Source organism: Alnus glutinosa, chromosome 12 (genome assembly GCF_958979055.1).
Source record: "Alnus glutinosa chromosome 12, dhAlnGlut1.1, whole genome shotgun sequence".
In the NCBI taxonomy this organism is placed as follows: domain Eukaryota; kingdom Viridiplantae; phylum Streptophyta; class Magnoliopsida; order Fagales; family Betulaceae; genus Alnus; species Alnus glutinosa.
Window position 1 is genome coordinate 21,575,673 of NC_084897.1, and position 19,012 is coordinate 21,594,684.

At 36.1% G+C, this 19,012-nt stretch overlaps 3 protein-coding genes, 2 non-coding genes and 1 pseudogene across 5 annotated transcripts; 5 read left to right on the plus strand and 1 right to left on the minus strand.

The window, feature by feature from the left end:
- The first annotated feature begins 134 nt into the window (after positions 1 to 134).
- Positions 135 to 3,865, plus strand: LOC133851589 (uncharacterized). The gene is made up of 8 exons (XM_062288068.1): positions 135 to 636; positions 1,596 to 1,673; positions 1,775 to 1,917; positions 2,044 to 2,114; positions 2,486 to 2,581; positions 3,100 to 3,192; positions 3,318 to 3,413; positions 3,554 to 3,865. Exons 1-7 carry the CDS (start codon positions 193 to 195, stop codon positions 3,398 to 3,400), a joined length of 1,008 nt encoding a protein of 335 aa, XP_062144052.1. The 5' UTR covers positions 135 to 192; the 3' UTR covers positions 3,401 to 3,413; positions 3,554 to 3,865.
- Positions 3,866 to 4,187: 322 nt separating this feature from the next.
- LOC133852316 (uncharacterized) lies at positions 4,188 to 8,545 on the plus strand. Its single transcript, XM_062289054.1, has 7 exons — positions 4,188 to 4,836; positions 5,894 to 6,012; positions 6,101 to 6,166; positions 6,332 to 6,529; positions 7,178 to 7,296; positions 7,438 to 7,543; positions 7,761 to 8,545. Exons 1-7 carry the CDS (start codon positions 4,608 to 4,610, stop codon positions 8,361 to 8,363), a joined length of 1,440 nt encoding a protein of 479 aa, XP_062145038.1. The 5' UTR covers positions 4,188 to 4,607; the 3' UTR covers positions 8,364 to 8,545.
- Positions 8,546 to 8,751: 206 nt separating this feature from the next.
- Positions 8,752 to 13,442, plus strand: LOC133851645 (F-actin-capping protein subunit alpha). Its single transcript, XM_062288159.1, has 10 exons — positions 8,752 to 9,102; positions 9,334 to 9,449; positions 9,870 to 9,959; positions 10,436 to 10,500; positions 10,889 to 11,050; positions 11,247 to 11,325; positions 11,459 to 11,536; positions 12,109 to 12,183; positions 12,261 to 12,296; positions 13,039 to 13,442. Exons 1-10 carry the CDS (start codon positions 8,997 to 8,999, stop codon positions 13,144 to 13,146), a joined length of 915 nt encoding a protein of 304 aa, XP_062144143.1. The 5' UTR covers positions 8,752 to 8,996; the 3' UTR covers positions 13,147 to 13,442.
- Positions 13,443 to 14,000: 558 nt separating this feature from the next.
- On the minus strand, positions 14,001 to 14,072 carry TRNAE-UUC (transfer RNA glutamic acid (anticodon UUC)). The gene has a single exon. It is a non-coding gene; the product is annotated as a tRNA-Glu (tRNA).
- Positions 14,073 to 16,314: 2,242 nt separating this feature from the next.
- On the plus strand, positions 16,315 to 18,888 carry LOC133852186 (probable U6 snRNA-associated Sm-like protein LSm4; annotated as a pseudogene).
- Positions 16,666 to 16,857, plus strand: LOC133853110 (small nucleolar RNA snoR127). The gene has a single exon (XR_009896226.1). It is a non-coding gene; the product is annotated as a small nucleolar RNA snoR127 (small nucleolar RNA).
- Positions 18,889 to 19,012: the final 124 nt, after the last annotated feature.

Consider the following 19,012-nt stretch of genomic DNA (forward strand, 5'->3'; position numbering starts at 1 on the left):
TTTCTTATAATTATAAAACAAAAGCCAAGTTAAGCTTTTCAAATTAACACCAAGCTGTTTCTAGCTAGCATAAAATAATAATAATAATAATAATAATAATAATAATAATAATAAAAAACAACCAGTCCTGCAATTCTTTTGTCAATATAGTCATCTTCCAGACCCAGAAGATGAAGAAAGCGAGAGAGAGAGATGGGTAAACCCTCTCTCCCACTGAGGCTGACCTTCCTTCTCTCCCTCTCGCTCACAGCGTCATATTCCTCCTCACTACCATTCTTTCACAAACCATCCTCACTTTCACCTTCCACGCCCAAAGCCACCCCTTCAGACTTGCTCTCTCTCCTCGGGCCCAAGCCTCAGTCCTCCACCATCAACCCCCTCGTTGCCCAGGACCTCAAATCCTGCCTCAAGTTCCTCGTTCCCTTTACTCCCACAAAACCCAAAATGGAGTCCAGAAAGTGTTTGGGGACGAGAAGAGAACTGGGTCTGGGCCAAATTGGTGCAAGGAGTCGGAGAGAGGAGGATGAGCTCATTTGGTGGCCCCCCGAGCCGGTTCTGGAGCTGGCTCGCCTTGCCGTTGATTCCGGTGGTGACCCGGCGGCTATTCATCGCGCCCTAGATCCCACCATCATCGCTGTGAGTTTTGTTTTGTATTTTTTTTTTCCTGTTCTGTTTATTGACGTGAATGCCCTTGTATTTACTTCTGAATGCGATCTGCTTGGTAATATGGTTACTGTTTTATTAAGGTTTTGGCTCTGTCGCAATTGGGTCAGTTTCAAATATGTCCAAACTTGTAGGAATATATATATATATATATATATATATATATATATATATATATATATATATATATATATATATATATATATATATATATATATATGCGTTTTTGGTTATGCACCTAAAGTGTCTATGCGGTATTGGAAAATGATATGTGTTGCAACTATTTGCATTTGAAAAATATTTTAACAAATATGCGAGGTAAATGCCCTGATGCTGCAGAGATTTACGGTTCATTCTGTGTCTTCTGAACTTGTTTTCAAGAGGTGTGCAATTTGGAGGATGCGGCATGGATTTTTGTAGACTTTGTTAATGCTTAGGAAGGAATTCCTGCCTGGTGAATTGTGATGCTATCTATGATTTGGGGAGATTGATCTTGATTGTTATTGACCGTTAAAATTAGACTTTAATTGGGTTTAAAGTCTAAATTTAATAAATCTAAATTTACTTATAAAAAAAAATTAGACTTTAATTAGGGAATGGAGATCTCCCATGTTCATTTTCATGGGTTACAGAGTGAGTATGAGATGGATTATATATGATACAACATTTCTTTTTTTGGGTGAAAATGTGCTGTGAGGAGATGGCACATCTTCCGATTATTATGGTACAATTTTATGTTATGGGATGTTGCCATAATTTTCATGTTGCACACTCATATTAGTGCGCTGATGAAAGGAGTGATTGATAATGTAATGCAGGGGTTGCAACTGAAATTTTTAAGTAGTAGTCTTTTTGTTCATCTTGGAAATTGCTAAACCTGAAATTATCTTTAGAAGATTGATTAATAAAACATCTTTCTTTAGAGGTAATAGGTTCCTGATGTTGAAGGATCAAAAGAAAACCGATGTGAGCTGACTAGAACACCATATGGGAGACACTTTATAAGTGAGGTTGGTATTGAATAATGTTTTGGCTGCCTTAATACATCCCATTCAATCTTTTGTCATAACCTTTTCTAAAACTACTGTAACATTTCATTATCAAATGGCAGGAGTTGAATTCTTATCTTGAATTTTTATTTGAACTTATTGTTGCCCGGGGTCCCACTATTGGGTTGAACATATCCCTGAATCGCTATGATTTCTTTCACGGCCACCTTTTTCTTGCTGTAAATACTGGAAGACTCGGTATATTGTAAGTTGTTATTATTCTTGTTTTGCCACTCTTCCAGCGCTGAGTGCTAATAAAGATTGAGCATGTCTGAGAACAAAGATTGCTATCCTTGATGCTCTTAATGACAATAGAGCTTATGTTTGGTAGGTTCCATGCCAAAGAATATCCAGCATATGATAAAGAAGTGTTTCCATGCAATATGGGTTATTGTCAAATAGGTAAAATTTAACTAAAACACCTTAATCTATGTTATCTTATAGAATCTAATTACATTTCTCTCTTTCAGATACCATATATTATTATACTGGCTTGGTTTAATATGTTCAAATCATTAATCTTTTCTCTTTCACTGAGAGTAATTTGAACTACAATTATTCTTCAAAACAAACAAAAGAAGCTAAGTAGAGAGTCCTTCAGTTGGTATTTTTTCTAAACATTTCTTCAAATAATCAAATCTTATGATAGACCATGTCACTAGCGAAAAGTGAATAATGACTAATCTTTTGATTTTAAACTTTAAAAGACACTGAATTCAGATATTTCAGCCATTGCAGTGTGACGTTGTGCTAATATTAACATTATCTTTCAGGGTCTAATGTGACATATGATGATTCAATGAATTTGCGAAATATTCTCTGGCTGGCTCCATTGCCTAGCAATTCATCTAAAGCTTGGGTGGCACCAGGTACCTTTCCCAACTTACCAAAGCATAAAACGTTTGGCGTGTCTGTATTGAACCAATAAAAAAAATTTCCGTTTTTGACAGATACAATTTATGTAGCTTACAGTGAAATTTTATGATCTCTTTCATCGTTGTGCATTCCTCCATTTGATTGTTGTGACACCAATAGGTGTGCCAAGCCCCAGCAAGCCAAACTTTTGCTTGCAAAACATTAGCCAGATGATTGTAGGAACATAAAATATTTGACAGCTTTTTGCTAGTCCTGGTAGTTATGTTCATAGCATAAATTTGCTTGTCTGAAATCATTGAATATCTGACTTAATTTATTATGTTGCAGAGGCGTATGCAATATTTTGAGTGTTTAAGTAACGAGAAATTAGAGTTTCGTTCTATGCATTTAGCATCAACAACCAATTATAATGCATCATTTTTTCTATACCTCTGTATCTTAAGTCTCTCTTGAAATGAACTCAAAGATCATAACTTTTGTCTTTAATTTGGCTTTGATAATACTTCCACAGGAGTCTTGGTGGTGCTGGACGCCCACCCAGAACGAATAATATATCGAGATCTCATTCCTGAATATGTAAGAATAGCAAGGACCATATATGAAGGTTCGGGCTCTCGCTTATCTTTTCCACACTGCTAGGGTTTCGGAAATTTAGATATTTTATCACTGTTGTTGCTTATATGTCATTTGGAAGGATGAAATTAACACAACACTGATGTTGCTGGCCAGATGATCTCGGGGATGTTGCAGTTGATGTCAACTACTTGGATGTCGGAGATGCAGTGCCAGACTATCAAATTTTTATTTGCTGATGCTTTTCTCAAGGTATATATACATCACTTGTTTTTTGTATAATGCAAAATTTCCAATGTACTCAAATGGCTTCACGATCTAGTTTCTGTTCTATAAACTACGTGGTTGCTCGTTCTCTTCTGAAAATATGTTATCAATGTTCTTTCTGACAGTGGTAGATTATCACATCATTGGATGAGCCCCATGCAGCAGATGAGCCATAAATAAGTCCCAATTATGTTGGCTGAAATGATTTCAAGCCATAAGATCTATAGTCTCTCTCAACATGGAGATGGCTTGGCATGCAAACAGAGCATACCTTGGTTCAAAATATGGTTGTATTAAATCTTTTCCACCGCGTTGTATTTAACGGCAATCAAAATCATTCCGCTTGAGCTTGATTCTTAACAGTGGAACCACAAAGTTTTCCTCTAAGATAGATCGGAAGAAATTAACTCAGTTTATCAAATTGATATTTGTCTTTAGAGTATGTAATTTTCACATTTATTTTTAAAAATTAAGTGTGATTTTTCAAACCCAATTCAGAAGAAAAAAAATATGTATATATATATATTGTTCTAGCTGGAATCAGCCCTTTCCGAAGCTTTACCTACTAAGGTGATTATTAAACACTGGGGTAATGTATATATAATATTTTTATTTTAAAATTATTATATAATGAGGACGTGACAATTATAATTAATTTTTAAATTGAAAAAAATTAAAAATTTAAGAGAGTTGTCACTTGTCAGCATCATGACATGTGCAGCCCGTTGACGGCCCAAAGTGAAGGCCAGGCTGAAGCCCAAAAATCGTCCTAACTTTCGGTGCAAGATGGTCCAACTTGTGCCACGTGTCATTTCGATTGTGGACCCTACATATCCACCCCTCTGCTAGGCATACCCTAATTGCTTGGACCCCACATTTTATAATATCCCGAGCTTCAGATTGTTTCCTCCCTTATCCAAAAATCGACGACGGCAGTGACGCAACAGAAGCGCACACCGTAGACCCTCCCGCACCGCAAAGTTAAAACCCTTCGTCCTCTTCTTTCTCTTCTTCTCTCTTTTCTCTACGCTCGCGCGTCGCCTAACTCTCTCTGAGACTAGCATCTCTGATTTACTCTTCCGTTTCTCCTTAAACTTTCTATTTCTCTAGAACTTTCTGTGTTCCCTCTGAATACGCTCTCTCTCGCTCTGCGCGGGACTTTGTAGTTGAGCATTTGGAATGGCGGTGCAGAGGATAGAGCGAGGGGATCTGTGGAAGAGCAAGGCCAAAGCGCTATCGCTCCGCCTCAGGGACCGGTTCCGAGTGGTGGTGGACCGGCGCCGCAGGAAGCAACCGATGCTTTTCGCCGACGACGGTTACTTCTCCACCGTCGATCGCTTGCTCCGCCGCTTTCGCGATTTCCGCAGGGATTCCTTGCCTTCTACTTCCGCTTTCTATCGCAAAGGAGGTTTGGTTTCTATTTTTGTTTCTTGTTTTTGAAAGTTACAAGTTGGCTTCTTTCATTTTGCTGTGACTTATTGGCAGCTGTATATTTGTATCTATGGATTTATGTGTTTATGTTCAAAGACAGAGAGATATGATCTGAGTGTTATATGGATGCTGCTTTTTCCGTTTGTGGTTTGATCATTGGTGGGCATTGTGAAAGTACTTGATCTTGTTTTTGGAGGCGCTGAATTCGCTTTCTTCTTGGCTATTTTTGGTTTTTGGGTTGAATTGAATTAGTTTAGATGATGGGTGAAAGTGATTTGATCCTTTTGTTGGTAATTTGTTGTAAACTGATAAAATGGTACTTTGGTAATGTGTCTAGTGTGAAACTTGGTAGCCAGGGGCTTTAGACAAGCTTTAAACACAACCATTTTCAGTTTTGCTGTTCTGGGTTTTTGCTAGATACCTAAGTTTTATATCAAAGTTTTCAGCTTGAGGGATCTGAATTTTTCCAATTGGTTTGCATTTGGTTAAGTTCTTATAACTTTTTAGGATCCTTTTCGTTTCTTTTCTGGTTCGCAAGTCCCTATTTGGCAATGTGGCTTTTTGGGTTGATAACCGTTGTAACATTATCCTAAAGGAGCAGGGTTTTTTTTTTGGGTTTCAGTGCCATGATGAGCAGATGAGGGCACCCTACTTTCACTTCTTGTGAGCTCTACCTAAATTAGGGGCAGTTGGGCAAGAAAAACAACCATGTGCCATGTCACTATAATTTTCATACAAAGCACATTTCACTTATGTGATTCAGAGAAAACTGTTTGAACTAAAGTTACATGTGCTGATGAAAGTTCGTGAGGTTTGCAATCAAGCACTCTATAGAGAAGAAAATATTATAGATTTTATCCACATGAGGGTACCAGAATTGGTATTCTTTATACAAGGGCCTATTCTTTGTATATATCATGTGTACTAGGGTTGCTCCCCTCTACGCTTTTCAATGAAATGAATTATTTTTTATTAAAAAAAAATTCAAAATAAGCATGTCTAGATTCTTACTTGTGAAATTCTTTTGGCCACAGTGAGTAAAGACTTCAATGCTGAAGAAGAGTCTGCCATTGTTCGCATGCTTCAAGCCGTGGCTGTTCCTGTTCTTGGAAATGTTTGTCATGTGTTTATGAACGGCTTAAATCGTGTTCAGGTGTGTGAATTTGTGGCATTCTATGTTTCATGTTGCCCCTTTACCCACTTTTGCGAGCATTGATTTGAGTTGTTATCTATTGTTGCAGGTTTATGGTTTAGAAAAATTGCATGACGCATTGCTGCGTAGACCCAAGGAGAAGCCTCTTATTACGGTATAAACCATTCATCTAATTTTATGGTTTAAGTTAGAATTTTGTTTGTGAAGTTTAACTTGGCCACTTTTTGCAATTTTTTTTGAAGTGTCAACTTCCAATTTTCATCTCAATTTTTATCCTTGTTTATAGTGTATGATGGTAAGGGAATTTTATATTTTTCAGGTCAGCAATCATGTTGCTTCTGTGGATGATCCATTTGTTATTGCTGCACTGCTTCCACCACATGTTCTTTTGGATGCTCAGAACTTGAGATGGACGCTTTGTGCATCTGATCGTTGTTTTACCAATCCTGTGTTTTCTGCATTCTTTCGATCTGTCAAAGTATTGCCAGTTGCTCGTGGTGATGGTATTTATCAGAAGGTATACCCTTAAGCATGTAGTTATTTTGTCAAGATATTGCTCACTTGTTGAGTGTTGTTAGAAAAACTTTGTGGATGACTTGTACGATTGTATTTGAAGCAAGGGATATTGTCAAGGCTGTTCTGTTTAGAATGTTTTGTTTTTTATTTCTTTCCTCCCCTTGCATTGATCTGATGGACTGTGAGGTTATAGGTTAATAGCCATAAGGACTTAAACTATTTCCCGCTACATGTGTTCGTATGTGTACATGTAACTGTGTAAATTACACGTTCTCATTATTTATTTTTCTGTTTTTGAATATGGTGTCTGAGCTTAGCTACTTCTTGACACTCTTGGAACCATTAACTTGTATGCCACAGATGTTTTACTTGTTTCTGAATTGAAATGTGGAATTATATTTGAAACCATTTCTACTTGAATGACTCCAATGCAGGATGGAATTTGTAGGCAGCTACATAGCAGTCTGTATGTATATATATGTGCGCATGTGTGTGCGTGTATATTTATATAGTCTGTAAGATTCTAGATCACTATATGTTTTATGCCAATTTAATGTTTTTATACTTATTATTTTGGTTTTTCCTTGTGATGTTAAACTACTTGCCAACTATCCACATGTTCTCTCATCTTGCTTCTTAACTGCTCCAGGGCATGGATATGGCTATTGCTAAATTGAATCGTGGTGGGTGGGTTCATATCTTCCCTGAAGGTAGTCGCTCTCGGGATGGTGGAAAAACCATTGGGTCTTCCAAGAGAGGTGTTGGAAGGTAGGGGTCTGACAGATTTTTATTTTTATTTTTTTCAGAGAGTGAGATAGAGAAGGGAGGTTTTTCTTGCAGCTCTTGCCAGTTAGAAAGTTTTTTTCTCTTTGAAGGAGTATTTACTGTTGTACACACTTGCATTAACAGGTTGGTCATGGATGCAGACAATATTCCGATGGTTATTCCATTTGCACATACTGGGATGCAGGAGATCATGCCTGTTGGAGCCAAAATCCCAAGGATTGGAAAGACGGTAAGTTATCTAACCAGTCATGTTGTTATTGATGGAATTTTCTAGCACCTGAACTTAACAAAACGGACCACTTAGAGTAGTAAGTAGTTTGAGACCATCTTATTCCCCCTCAATCTCCAGTTATTCTGTTCGTTATACTGATGACTCCAGTGTTATTAAATTTTTTTTTGCTGAATTCCTATCTAGCCTTATCATTTCATATACTCGAAATATGTAGGTAACTATACTTATTGGGGACCCTATCCATTTTGATGATTTGCTCAACGTGGAACAAGCGCAGCACGAATCAAGAGGAAAATTATACGATGGTGTAGCTTCAAGAATTGGTCATCGATTACAGCAATTGAAGATTCAAGTTGACCGGTTAGCAATTGAACAAGCAATGCAATTACAAAATCATCCTGTACGAAGCTTAGACCAAACAGCTGGGATCTTGCACCAGCTTGACTGGGAATCCTTTGGGATGGGAAGCTATTTATCTACTGAAGATGATTCTTCACTGAGGCAAGAATCAGAGATCCCACCAAGGCTAGATGGTACGTATTCTGAGGAGCCTGCTTCTTCACTGGGGCAAGAAACACAGATACAACCAAAGCTAAATTATACCTATCTCAAAGTGGGTTTGTCCTATGGAGATGGGATTATGTCAAGGATTCGTGGTTATATGGATCCGACTGAGCTAATGGGTTTTGCTGCCAGAGGCTTCTTTATGAATCTAAGACCAAAGGAATTCTCCGCAAGTTGCAGAGAGGTTGGCCCTTTGAAGGCATGGAAACAATTTTTGGAAGATAATGTATTCCGGCAGTGGAACTACTGCTAACAAATAATGCCGTCAAGGCTGTTGAATTTCCGAATTCAGTGTAAATACTAGTTGATTCAAGCTTTTGGTTTGGCAAGAAAAATTTGATGCATTGCCAATTGCCTTGTATACTGTTTCTTTGTATTTTAAAATTTTCATGATAAAGAGAATAAATTTAAATTTGAACCGTTGAAAAAATTAAATGGGTTTTCTTGTCTTTTCAATTTGTTTATTGATGTGGCAGCAAAATTCTGCCCATTTTATTCAAGATAGATAACGGTGTGATTTAAAGGATTTTGCTACCTAGTTGTTTGGAATTTCGGACAATCTTGGATCGCAATAGTTTAAATCATGATGAATGTGTCATCTCATCAAAGCAAATAAGCAATTTCGGCTCACGCAAATCAAAAACACCTTTACAGATCTACCACCACGTGGGAGCGTGGCATGGTAACCCACTGCTACACACTTGAGGGCCTCCACCGATCTCATCCGTCAGTGTATGTAGACCCAACAAAACTGGACGGTCCAGATCAACTCATGGTCCTCTTCCCCCACAACACACTTACTCGAAACTGTGATTTCCTTTGAAAAAATCTCCCCCATCTGCAATTTCCTCCCAAAAAATCAAATCCCATAGAGAGGGAGAGAGAAATGGCGGACGTTGAAGAAACAGAGCTGAGTGGGAAGCAGAAGAAAGAGATAGCGAAATGGTTCCTTCTCAACTCTCCTGCCGGTGAAATCCAATACGTTGCCAAAGGTAATGCTCCTCTCTCTCTCTCTCTCTCTCTCTAAATTCTGTTCTCTCTTTTTTTTTTTTTTCAAAAAAAAAAATTGAATTCGCATTAGCCTTCTTCTTCTGAATTATACACTGGCTCTTCTACAATTTCAGATTCGAATTTGCTCTTTTTCGCTTTCTCTGCTTTTTTTTTCTTTTCTTTTGTGATCGATTAATTTGATCACATTCTGAATGGTTTTTTTCCTTTGGCAGATGTGAAAGCGATACTGAACGGCGACGAATTGTACAATGAAGCGGCTTCGGAGTCATTTCCATTGTACAACAAATCCCACATGATTTGCCTCGACATGCCCGGCAGAATCGGCGATGTAAGTCTCTGAATCCTTATGAAAACTTGCCTTTTTCTTCAGTCTTAGGGTTTCTTTTTGATCATTTATACTCAATGAATTTATTAAAGATTGAATAAGATAGTGTCAAGATTTGTCTGTGGGCTTTGATGGGTATCAGTTACTTCTTTTCAGTTGATATAGAAATGCTTGTGATCATATAGATTTTACCAGGTACAACTTGATGTTATTACCCCAATTGGAAAATTAGGATTTAGGTTTTGGCATCGCATTTTTTTTTTAAAAAAAAATGTGTTTATAATAAATAACGAATGAGATTAACTACTTGAAGATTCATATGCCACTTGATTGTATCAAATCATGCTCTAAAGTTTGCTGTTTCTGAGTTTTTCGATTTTCAAACCTGATTTTATTATATTTAACTCACTGCTTTGGATGCAGGTGCTGGTTACATCATTTGGCGAGCTCAAAGAGAATGAGTTTCTTGATCCAAGGACTGCCCAAGTTGCTATAGTTGACCACATTAAACAAGTAATTTATGTCTTTTTTCTTGTATTATTTTGCTTTTGAGAGATGGTAGGATTTCTAAGAAGAAATGTTCAAGTTTCTTTTTTCTTTTTTTTTTTCAAATATGAGAATTAGATGTATGAAACATCCATGGATTTCTTAGTTCTTACAATTAATGTTTCACCTAAGATTACGAGGGTAGCAAATAATTTAATGTAAATCTTTTTCTAGGGATTGCATTATGAAATAGCTACAGATTATGGACAAATCTTCAATTATCTGTGTCTCCAAATGAAGTACTTTAAAAAAAAAACTATGTTTATTATGTCATATTCTCGTGTTTGTGATTAGTTGGTGTGTACTTTGTTCAATCATGTCATATAAATGTGTGTTTTTTTCTCCCCTTCCCCCCCCCCCCCTCTCTCGCCCTATCTTCCTTCCCTTCTGTCAAGTTTTCTTGTGCCATTTATAATCTTAAATAACATGGTGAACTGGTTCAGGTTTGTACAAAGGTGAGACCTGCTCTGGATGAGGAGCTTCCATCCTTATATATAGAGGAATTTCGGTATGCTTCGTAATTCTCATGGGTAGAATTTGGTTTTCTATTTGAATCTATGATCTGTCAGATTGCCCTTTAAACTGAAATAAGTATCTGGCTTTTGAATTTCAAAAGATTTGACAAAATCAGGGGCTTTGCTGCTCTAACCCATGTTAGACATCTATTATATACTTATATTGCCAATAGTGTTTTTACCTGTCTTGTGCTCCAAATTAGCTCCTTTCACCGCAACCCCCCCGACTTACATCTTCAGATTTACAATGATATATGCTCTTTCATATGATTATTCAAGAAAAACAAAAACTGTAGCTTATGGCAGCACAGAGCACGGAACACACACAGAGACATGAAAGAGACTCTGTTGCTAATGATGCCATTTTCTTTATCTTTACAGATCTGCTCTGGATGCCGAAATACTGAAGTATGTTGGTGAAGCTTATCCAAAAGGTGTCTGCTCAGTTTACTGTACAAATGGAAAAGATGTGGAGGGACCAGGTTTTGATTTTGAGCTTGTTGTGGTGATCTCCGCTGCTAGACTTAGTCCACAGAATTTCTGGTGCGTGAAATTAGTCAAATGACAATTTATACTACTCTTTATTTGGCATCATGGTTCAGATAGGACATAATCAGATTGTACCAACTCATGGTTGTCTGTCTGTTTGTACCCTGCTATGTACCTAGTCTTTTAGAAATAAGAAACTTCTACATGATAAGATTTTTCAGTTTTTCATATTTTATGGCACATTGTGTAGCAATGGAAGTTGGCGTTCAGTTTGGAACATTGAGTTCAAGGATGATGAACAATTAATGGAACTAAGAGGCAAATTGCAGGTAGTCCTTATCAGCCGTGTATGACTAATTTTTACTCTCATTTGTGTTTCTAGGCAATCCAGACTGCATTAATTTTTTTTGAGATATAACCTACAATAAGTTAAAGTGTCCTTGTATTTTTTTCTGCTTTCAGGTTGGTGCCCATTATTTTGAAGAGGGAAACGTGCAGTTGGATGCAAAACATGAATGCAGAGATTCGACAGTATTTCAGGTTATTTCAAAATTACATGTTTATCAACAATTGATTTTTTCTATCATTATTGTTATTTATTGTTACCGTTTGCAAAAGCTTGCTTAGGCATGATTCATAAGTTCCATTCCTCCATAATCTGAAGACACATAGTATACTTTGGGATGTTGATGTTTAGAACATGGTAATTTTGCTGTATAATTTGTTTATAACTTGGCTGTGTGAGTTACTTATCAAAAAAAAAAAAATTAACTTGGCCGTGTGAGTTATGTAGTCTGGTTCTATGCCCTGGGTAATCTTTAAAACCATGATGGCCAAAAGACTACAAATCTTGTTTGACAAGTTTCCTGTGACTTCTTTTTAAGTTATTTTCCACTTCCCATTGGCTTGCCCGCATAATTTTGTTGGAAAAGTAATTATTTCCCTTTCTTTTTTTTTTCTTCTTCTTCTTTTTTTCTTTTCTTTTTATTTATTATTATTTTTTTTTCTCTCAAGCATTCCAGTACTGTTCATTTTTTTTAGCCATGCCTTTTCTGGTCATTTAATTTTTTCCCCTTTTTACTATCCAATTCATATATTCATATTTGTTTCAGTCTCCTGATGACTGTGCAATTACCATAGCTAGCATTATTCGCCACCATGAGACAGAATACTTGGCATCTCTTGAGGTACTCAATATGCCTCTTCTTGTAGTTAAATGATTTTCATTTTTCAAAAGTCTTTACTGACAGTTAAACATTGACAGGCATCCTATTCGAACTTGCCAGATACCACTTTCAAGGTACTCCTTTCTCCCCTCAAATCTAGAGTAGGATAGTTTATTCTTTCTTAGCACCGCTTATATATTAGCACATAGGCCTGCGTTATTTGTCCACCATATAGGTATCAAATCATTTCATGTGAGATGGCATTGCTTAAATGTTAATCAACTCCATAATAACTAACCACTTTAATCATCCAACCAGTGACAGCTCTCCTTTAGACCCACTACCTTTTTGTTGTGCATTTTATCCTCTATTTGGTTCTTGGAAATTTGATCAGAAAAGGAAAATGCTTGATAATAAAAGATGCCTTAAAGATTTTCCTTGTGTTAATTAGTAACAGATCTCTAAATTTGTTTTAGTTTTACCAACAAATTGGATGAATACAAGTGCCTGGCTGGACAGATATTTGTCAACACTTACCAATAACCTGATTGTATATAAAACTGAATGGGTCTTTTCTCGTTCAATAATCATATAAGGCTTCAGTTTCTTAATTTTGGGAAGTTGTAAAAAACGAGGCATCAAAGCAGCCAAAGACGTAAGATATAATGCTTGTGAGATATCATACTAATTCACATTTTGCCAATAACCTTCCCCTTGTCCAGTTATCCCCCGCCCACCAACAAAAGATAGATGGTATTATTATTGACTTCCAGACTCAAGTTATAGTACTTATTCAATTTCTGTAGAATATTATATCTTTAGCAGGTTTTGTGGCAGGTAAATGGATCCTCTCTAATACATATGATTGCAATGCAGGATCTTCGGAGGAAGCTCCCAGTAACCCGAACCCTATTTCCATGGCATAATACTATGCAATTTAGCCTGACAAGAGACATTACCAAAGAACTTGGCATTGAAAAGTGAATAGAAGAAAACAAATTTATGACCGTTGTTTGTTGTACGTGAACAAGCGACATAATGATGAGTTCTTACCCGTATATACCCCTTTGTATTTGTATTTTGAGTATGTGAATCCTTTTTAGAGTTCGCTTCTTACTTTTTTTTTCCTTTCAGTCTTTTTTTTCTCTCCTCTTTTTTATTTTGCCTCGGGAATTGTCCTCTGCCATTAGAGTTTCTCTCCTCAGTTTTGTGGCATTGTAATGTATTGTACTGTTTATTCCAAGATGTGTATAGCAGGAAAGAATTGTGGTTGATTTTCATTTTTTAATGTTCGTGGGGAAGGTTGACAAGTTTGTGATTATGTAGTCTGAAAAGTACCTCAAGTTTTTGCAATTTATTTTTCCGTAAATCTTGAATGAAAGTTTAAAGTAGTCATTCGATACCCTCTTGTCACAAGGAGTTTAGTGGCACCATGAAACGCTGGAAATGATTCTAGTTTCAGTGTCGTTTTAAATATGTTCTAGTCTAGTTTAATCATCTACAGGGAAGCTAAGAAATAAAATATTACCATCGTGAAGCGACCAATTCTAAATGTTATTTTTGCATCCCTCTAAAAATAACGTGGTTTTTGAAATTATAATTAGATTAAAATTTAATAATGTTTTATCATAAAATTTAGTAGTAATTTTAAGTAGCATTACTTTTGAAAGAACACAAGAATGACACTTAGCATTACTAAGCATGATTGATTCCAAAATTCAGGAAACAAATTGCATATAAATTACTAAGCATGATTGATTCCAAAATTCAGGAAACAAATTGCATATAAACTTTTGGCTAATTTAGAAAACAAAACAATAAACTAAAAAAATAAAAAGTTCCGTTGCCGGGAATCGAACCCGGGTCTCCTGGGTGAAAGCCAGATATCCTAACCGCTGGACGACAACGGATGCTTTTGTTAGAGTGCGTTTAAAATAATATAAGTAATGAAACTACCTCTTGAGGAGTCATGGAGAGAGATCAAAGCTAAGGTGTGTTGTATTTGTTAGAGAATAAGCCCATCGGGCAAGAGTAAACAAGTTCCATTTAGGATCCTCAATTCATTTTTCTGACAAATAAATAAGATAGAGCGGCATCTCATTCATCCTTGAGAATATTACAAAAAAAAAAAAAAAAAAAAATCATAAGTGAAAAAAAAGATATGAGTATGAACTCTCCGTAAAGGTGGAATAGGAATTGTTCTAAGCAACAAAAGACATATACTTATTTTGGTAATTAGGGAAAATGTTGGGATCCTCTATAATTATTTGTTCTAATTTGAGAGAATTCAAGCAGATGATTGTGAAATACCATTTATAGAACCCACTTGACCAAATAAAAATTGGGTTGTTCAACCACATATCCGGCCAGGCGAATCTCATAAGTAGTCTCTTACAATCACTTATCCAAATTTGAGAATTTGTTCGAATACTTTCAAATTCAGACAAATAATTGTTGAGAATCCTTATCCAATAATATGAAGGTAACTTTTGTTGTTTCTATGAGTATAACTATGACTTTACGAACAATTTATGATAGACACAACCGCCAAAAAATTGCAACATTCACATATAAGAATATATGAAAATTGGTTATTGATAACGTTTGCCTTATAAATATAATTAGTATGTCTTGACAGAGAGCCAATGTAATCTTTAATTGCCAAAATGATTTGTTTGATCCTGTTAACCAAAATGGCCAAAAGTTATATTTGCCTCCCTCATTTCAGGACATAATTTGTCAACAAATTTGTTTGTATAAAACTTCATATAAATCGGCTTCTAAATGTGACATGTATCCCTAAGCATATAAGAAGTATATATTTTTTTGGTAGCATGTGTTTATCACATGGTTTTTTGTTTTGATATATCCACACAAGAGGGAAGAGGGAGAATTCGAACTAATGACGTCCGCTTTATGAGATGTGGTCCCCAGCCGATTGAGCTACCCCTTGAGGACATCACGTGTTTTTTTAATGCGTAAATGACACATGTTGCTTTTAAAGGTCAATTTGTATAATTTGTAAAAAGTTTATGTCCCTTATTTTATGAGGCTCTTCCTTTTCACATGTGGAATTGCGACTCTTTTTGACAGTATCATTAATTCATAGAAAGGTCTGTTTTTTCTTCAACTGTTGCTTCACTCCCAGTCTCCCAGTATATGAATTCTACAAGTTATACAAGTTACGCACTAAATCTGTTTGTTAACTAAGAAAAAAATACCGCAGGGAAGAAAATTTCAACCTTACATGTTCTCTTACTTTATAAATTCTGCAATAAAAGACTCAAAACTTCGGTGTCTTTTCTTTTCCTACATTTTCTTAAGAACCAAACGGGTTAATTCTATTCGTTTATTTATTCATGTTTCTCTTTACGTTGCTTATTATGATGATATATTTGCAGGTCTATTATCATTGCTGGGTTTGCTTTGATCGGAAAAATGGTATGTAGCTCAGTGTACTGATTGTTAGGGTTAGAGTTTCGTTCTTTTGGCTGTTTCTTCTATATTGCTTTGGGAATGAAGACCCTACTGATTTCATTTGGTTTTGGTGAGAGCAGTCTCTCCGTGGATTTGATTTATGTTTCACTTTCACATTCTAGCCTAAAAAACGTAGGAAGAGGAAAAAAAGTTAATTTTTTAAATTCTGTGATTTGGGATAGTTGAGGTTAAAAAACAAAGGGTTTAATTCCTGCTGTATTTTGGGTCGAGTCCGAATCATCAGCCACTGGTTTAGAAAGTTGCACTTTTTCCTCTTGTGGGTGAAGTTCAACTTCTTAAATCATGGCTTGGCAATTCAAACTTGACCCATTCCACATGTAGGTAAAGTATAATTTCTGCAAAATTAAAAAAGACAATAAATAAAGAGAATAACCAATAATTAACTCAATTGAGAAGTACTTAATACATGAAATTTGAAACTCAGCTGTCTTTTGGTTAAACTTTTGAAGAATTTTTCTTGCATGAAAACAAACATTACATTGCATAGATTGTTGTTTTAAACAGCTTAAAATTGTCCTTCCACAATGCTAACTTGGTATCTTGGCTTCTATTTACTGTTGTAAGAACCCAGTTAAATAATTAAATTGTAAATGCCATCCTAATTCATATACAGATGATACTTATTCTAATTATTATTTTTATGGTTGGTAGTTAATGGAGCTGAAAAACGGGGAGACTTACAATGGGCATTTGGTGAACTGTGATACATGGATGAATATCCATCTTTGAGAAGTCATATGTACCTCAAAAGTGATTATGTTCCAAACATTTCTGCATCAGTTTCTTTGAATTTTTTTTTTGTAAGTTTTATCTTATCCCATAAATTAAAGTTCACTATATTTGTGATTCATCATCGCACTATGATGATGTAGGATGGAGATATGTTTTGGAGAATGCCAGAATGTTACATTCGTGGGAATACAATTAAGTATCTTCGAGTCCCAGATGAGTTTTATTTTTTTATAAATTCGTTTTTAACCTCAATATATACCCCCCTTCCTTTCTCTGGAATGATGTAGCTTAGCCAAATCAGACATTGATGTGCTCCATAAGGCATTTTCTTCAAAGCTTGTACTTGTTGTTATAGAGGCATAATGTGTCTCTTACATACACTTGATAAAGCTTTAGAGGATATATGCCTTCTGTAGAAGTGCATCGTTGTGACGACAACATAGAGTTTGGTTGTTCCTGACCAGAGTTCTTACCTACTTGACATTTTGGTTTCTTTTTCTTTTCTTTTTTTTTTGGTCACTGGTGGGGGGTGTCAATAATACTAGGCTACAAGTCGAAGATAGCCTTCCCCCTCCCAAACCCCTCCTCTACCATTTTGCTACAGCTGTATGCACAAGATGAAGAATCTTTATATGTTGCTTATGTTATTTACACTGTGTCACATATTTTCTTGGATTTCCAGTTGTCATACGTTTTGTACTAAATTGCTGGTATCTGTCCATCATGTAGTTAGGCTCAGAGTTACTTCTAGCCATCTTTCTGGGCTTTTAGAATTCCATTTAACTCTTCTTGTAGTCTATACTTATTTAATGGAGAAGGTTTGTTGCATTGAGGGGGGAATTTTTTATGACATTCTGGGTATCTCTTGGGTTTGGTTGTGTTGTGTAATATGGAATACTCCAAGTTTGTACTGATACTTTAAATCTTACTTTAGAGAGAAAAAAAGAAGTAAAAACAGACTTCTCTGATCAACTATATTGTTTTATTGTTGCAACTTTTTCAAGACCTAACGAACTCCTATGGTAATGTTTGCTTTTTTCTTTAGGTGGTTGACAAAGTTCAGAGGAGGAGACAAAGAGCCGCTCAGGTATATTTTGTGGCTACATGGTGTTCATTACAGTTGAAAGGGACTTGTCTCTGTCTTGGTTTTTGTTCATTTTAATTTATTAGTTTTTGGCCTTGCATTGTTTTATTTTTTATTTTTTTAAAAAAGAAGAGTAAATTAGAATAGAACTTTGCGAAAAGATTCACTTCTTTGAGAGTTTTAAATTATTGGACAATTTTGATCTGCATAATATAGCTCAGTCAAATATCCAGAAGCTATATGCTCAATTCTGTTCTCACAGCTTCAGTGCTAACTCTAATATTTCTATTTCCTTAATAGAGTTTGTTTTGATGTTCTAAGTTTCTGATACAACTAGCTTATTATACAGGGATTGACCAGAACTGGCTATCATAAGTATTCTGGTTTTGCTAGAACTACTTGAGTTTTTACTTACACTGAAGCTGGAAAAGATTGAAAAAATGAGCATCCTTGCTTTTTAAATGTGAGAACATCAGAAAGTTGTATGCATTTATATATCACTAGCCTTTTAACTAATCTATCAACTTGTTCAGATGGAAGGCCACCTGGTGTGGGGCGCGGAAGGGGAAGAGGTAGAGAGGAAGGTGCTTGTGGGAGGCAAGTGAAAGGCATTGGGCGCAGTGTAGATGATGCAGGTGCCAGAGGCACGGGAGGAGGCCGGGGCAGAGGAGGGTCTCTAGGCAGAAGTGGTGGCAACAAAGGTACTATCTATGTGATTTACGTCCTTTCTAGAATATGGAGTATCAAAAAACAAAAAGCTACAGTCCTAGCTATCGGTAATAAATGTGATGGCAAACATTTGACCATGCTGCCCCATAGTTGATGTAAATTTAATGGAAGTGTTGCAATCCTTTTAGAATGACTAGGATTTCTTCTGTGGAACAGGTGGAGGACGAGGACATGGCTGACACTATTTTAACTTTTTAAGGTGCTGGAATTGGAAAGATGCTGCTTGTTAAGCAACAGGAGGGAAGAAAAGATATTTCCGAGTGGTTGAGATATGTGAAGACTGCGTCCAAGGAACAGATTTAGTGTATAGCTTTTAGCTTAATTGAGCAGTGATCCTTGTACAACAGTTGTGCACAACTATAGACACATGGGGTGGGACTTACTCCATGAATCTCACCCAATGTGTCTACACTTCTGCACAACACCTGCATAACTGTTGTACGGAGTCATTTCTCATATTCATATCCTTTCTCCAACAATTTGTATTACATCACTGATCTGGTGGATATTTTATCAATGTGTAGCTATTGCTTCAATTTACGATCATGTCGACTGAAAATGGGTATGACATGTTGTAGACATTTAGTCTAATAGTCTCTATTCAGTAGGCATTAAGGTTAAAAACATGTAATATTGCTCTTTTTGAGGTCATATGTTTATGTAACACAGATGTATGTAACGTTCCTCTCATGCGCAACGTCAGTAGACCTAACTGTTTTTTACTTTTGACAATTCTAAACAAGTAATTTTCTAACAATAATATTATTACTCCAAGAATTAAGAAATTTGACTTGTTAATGTAACTTG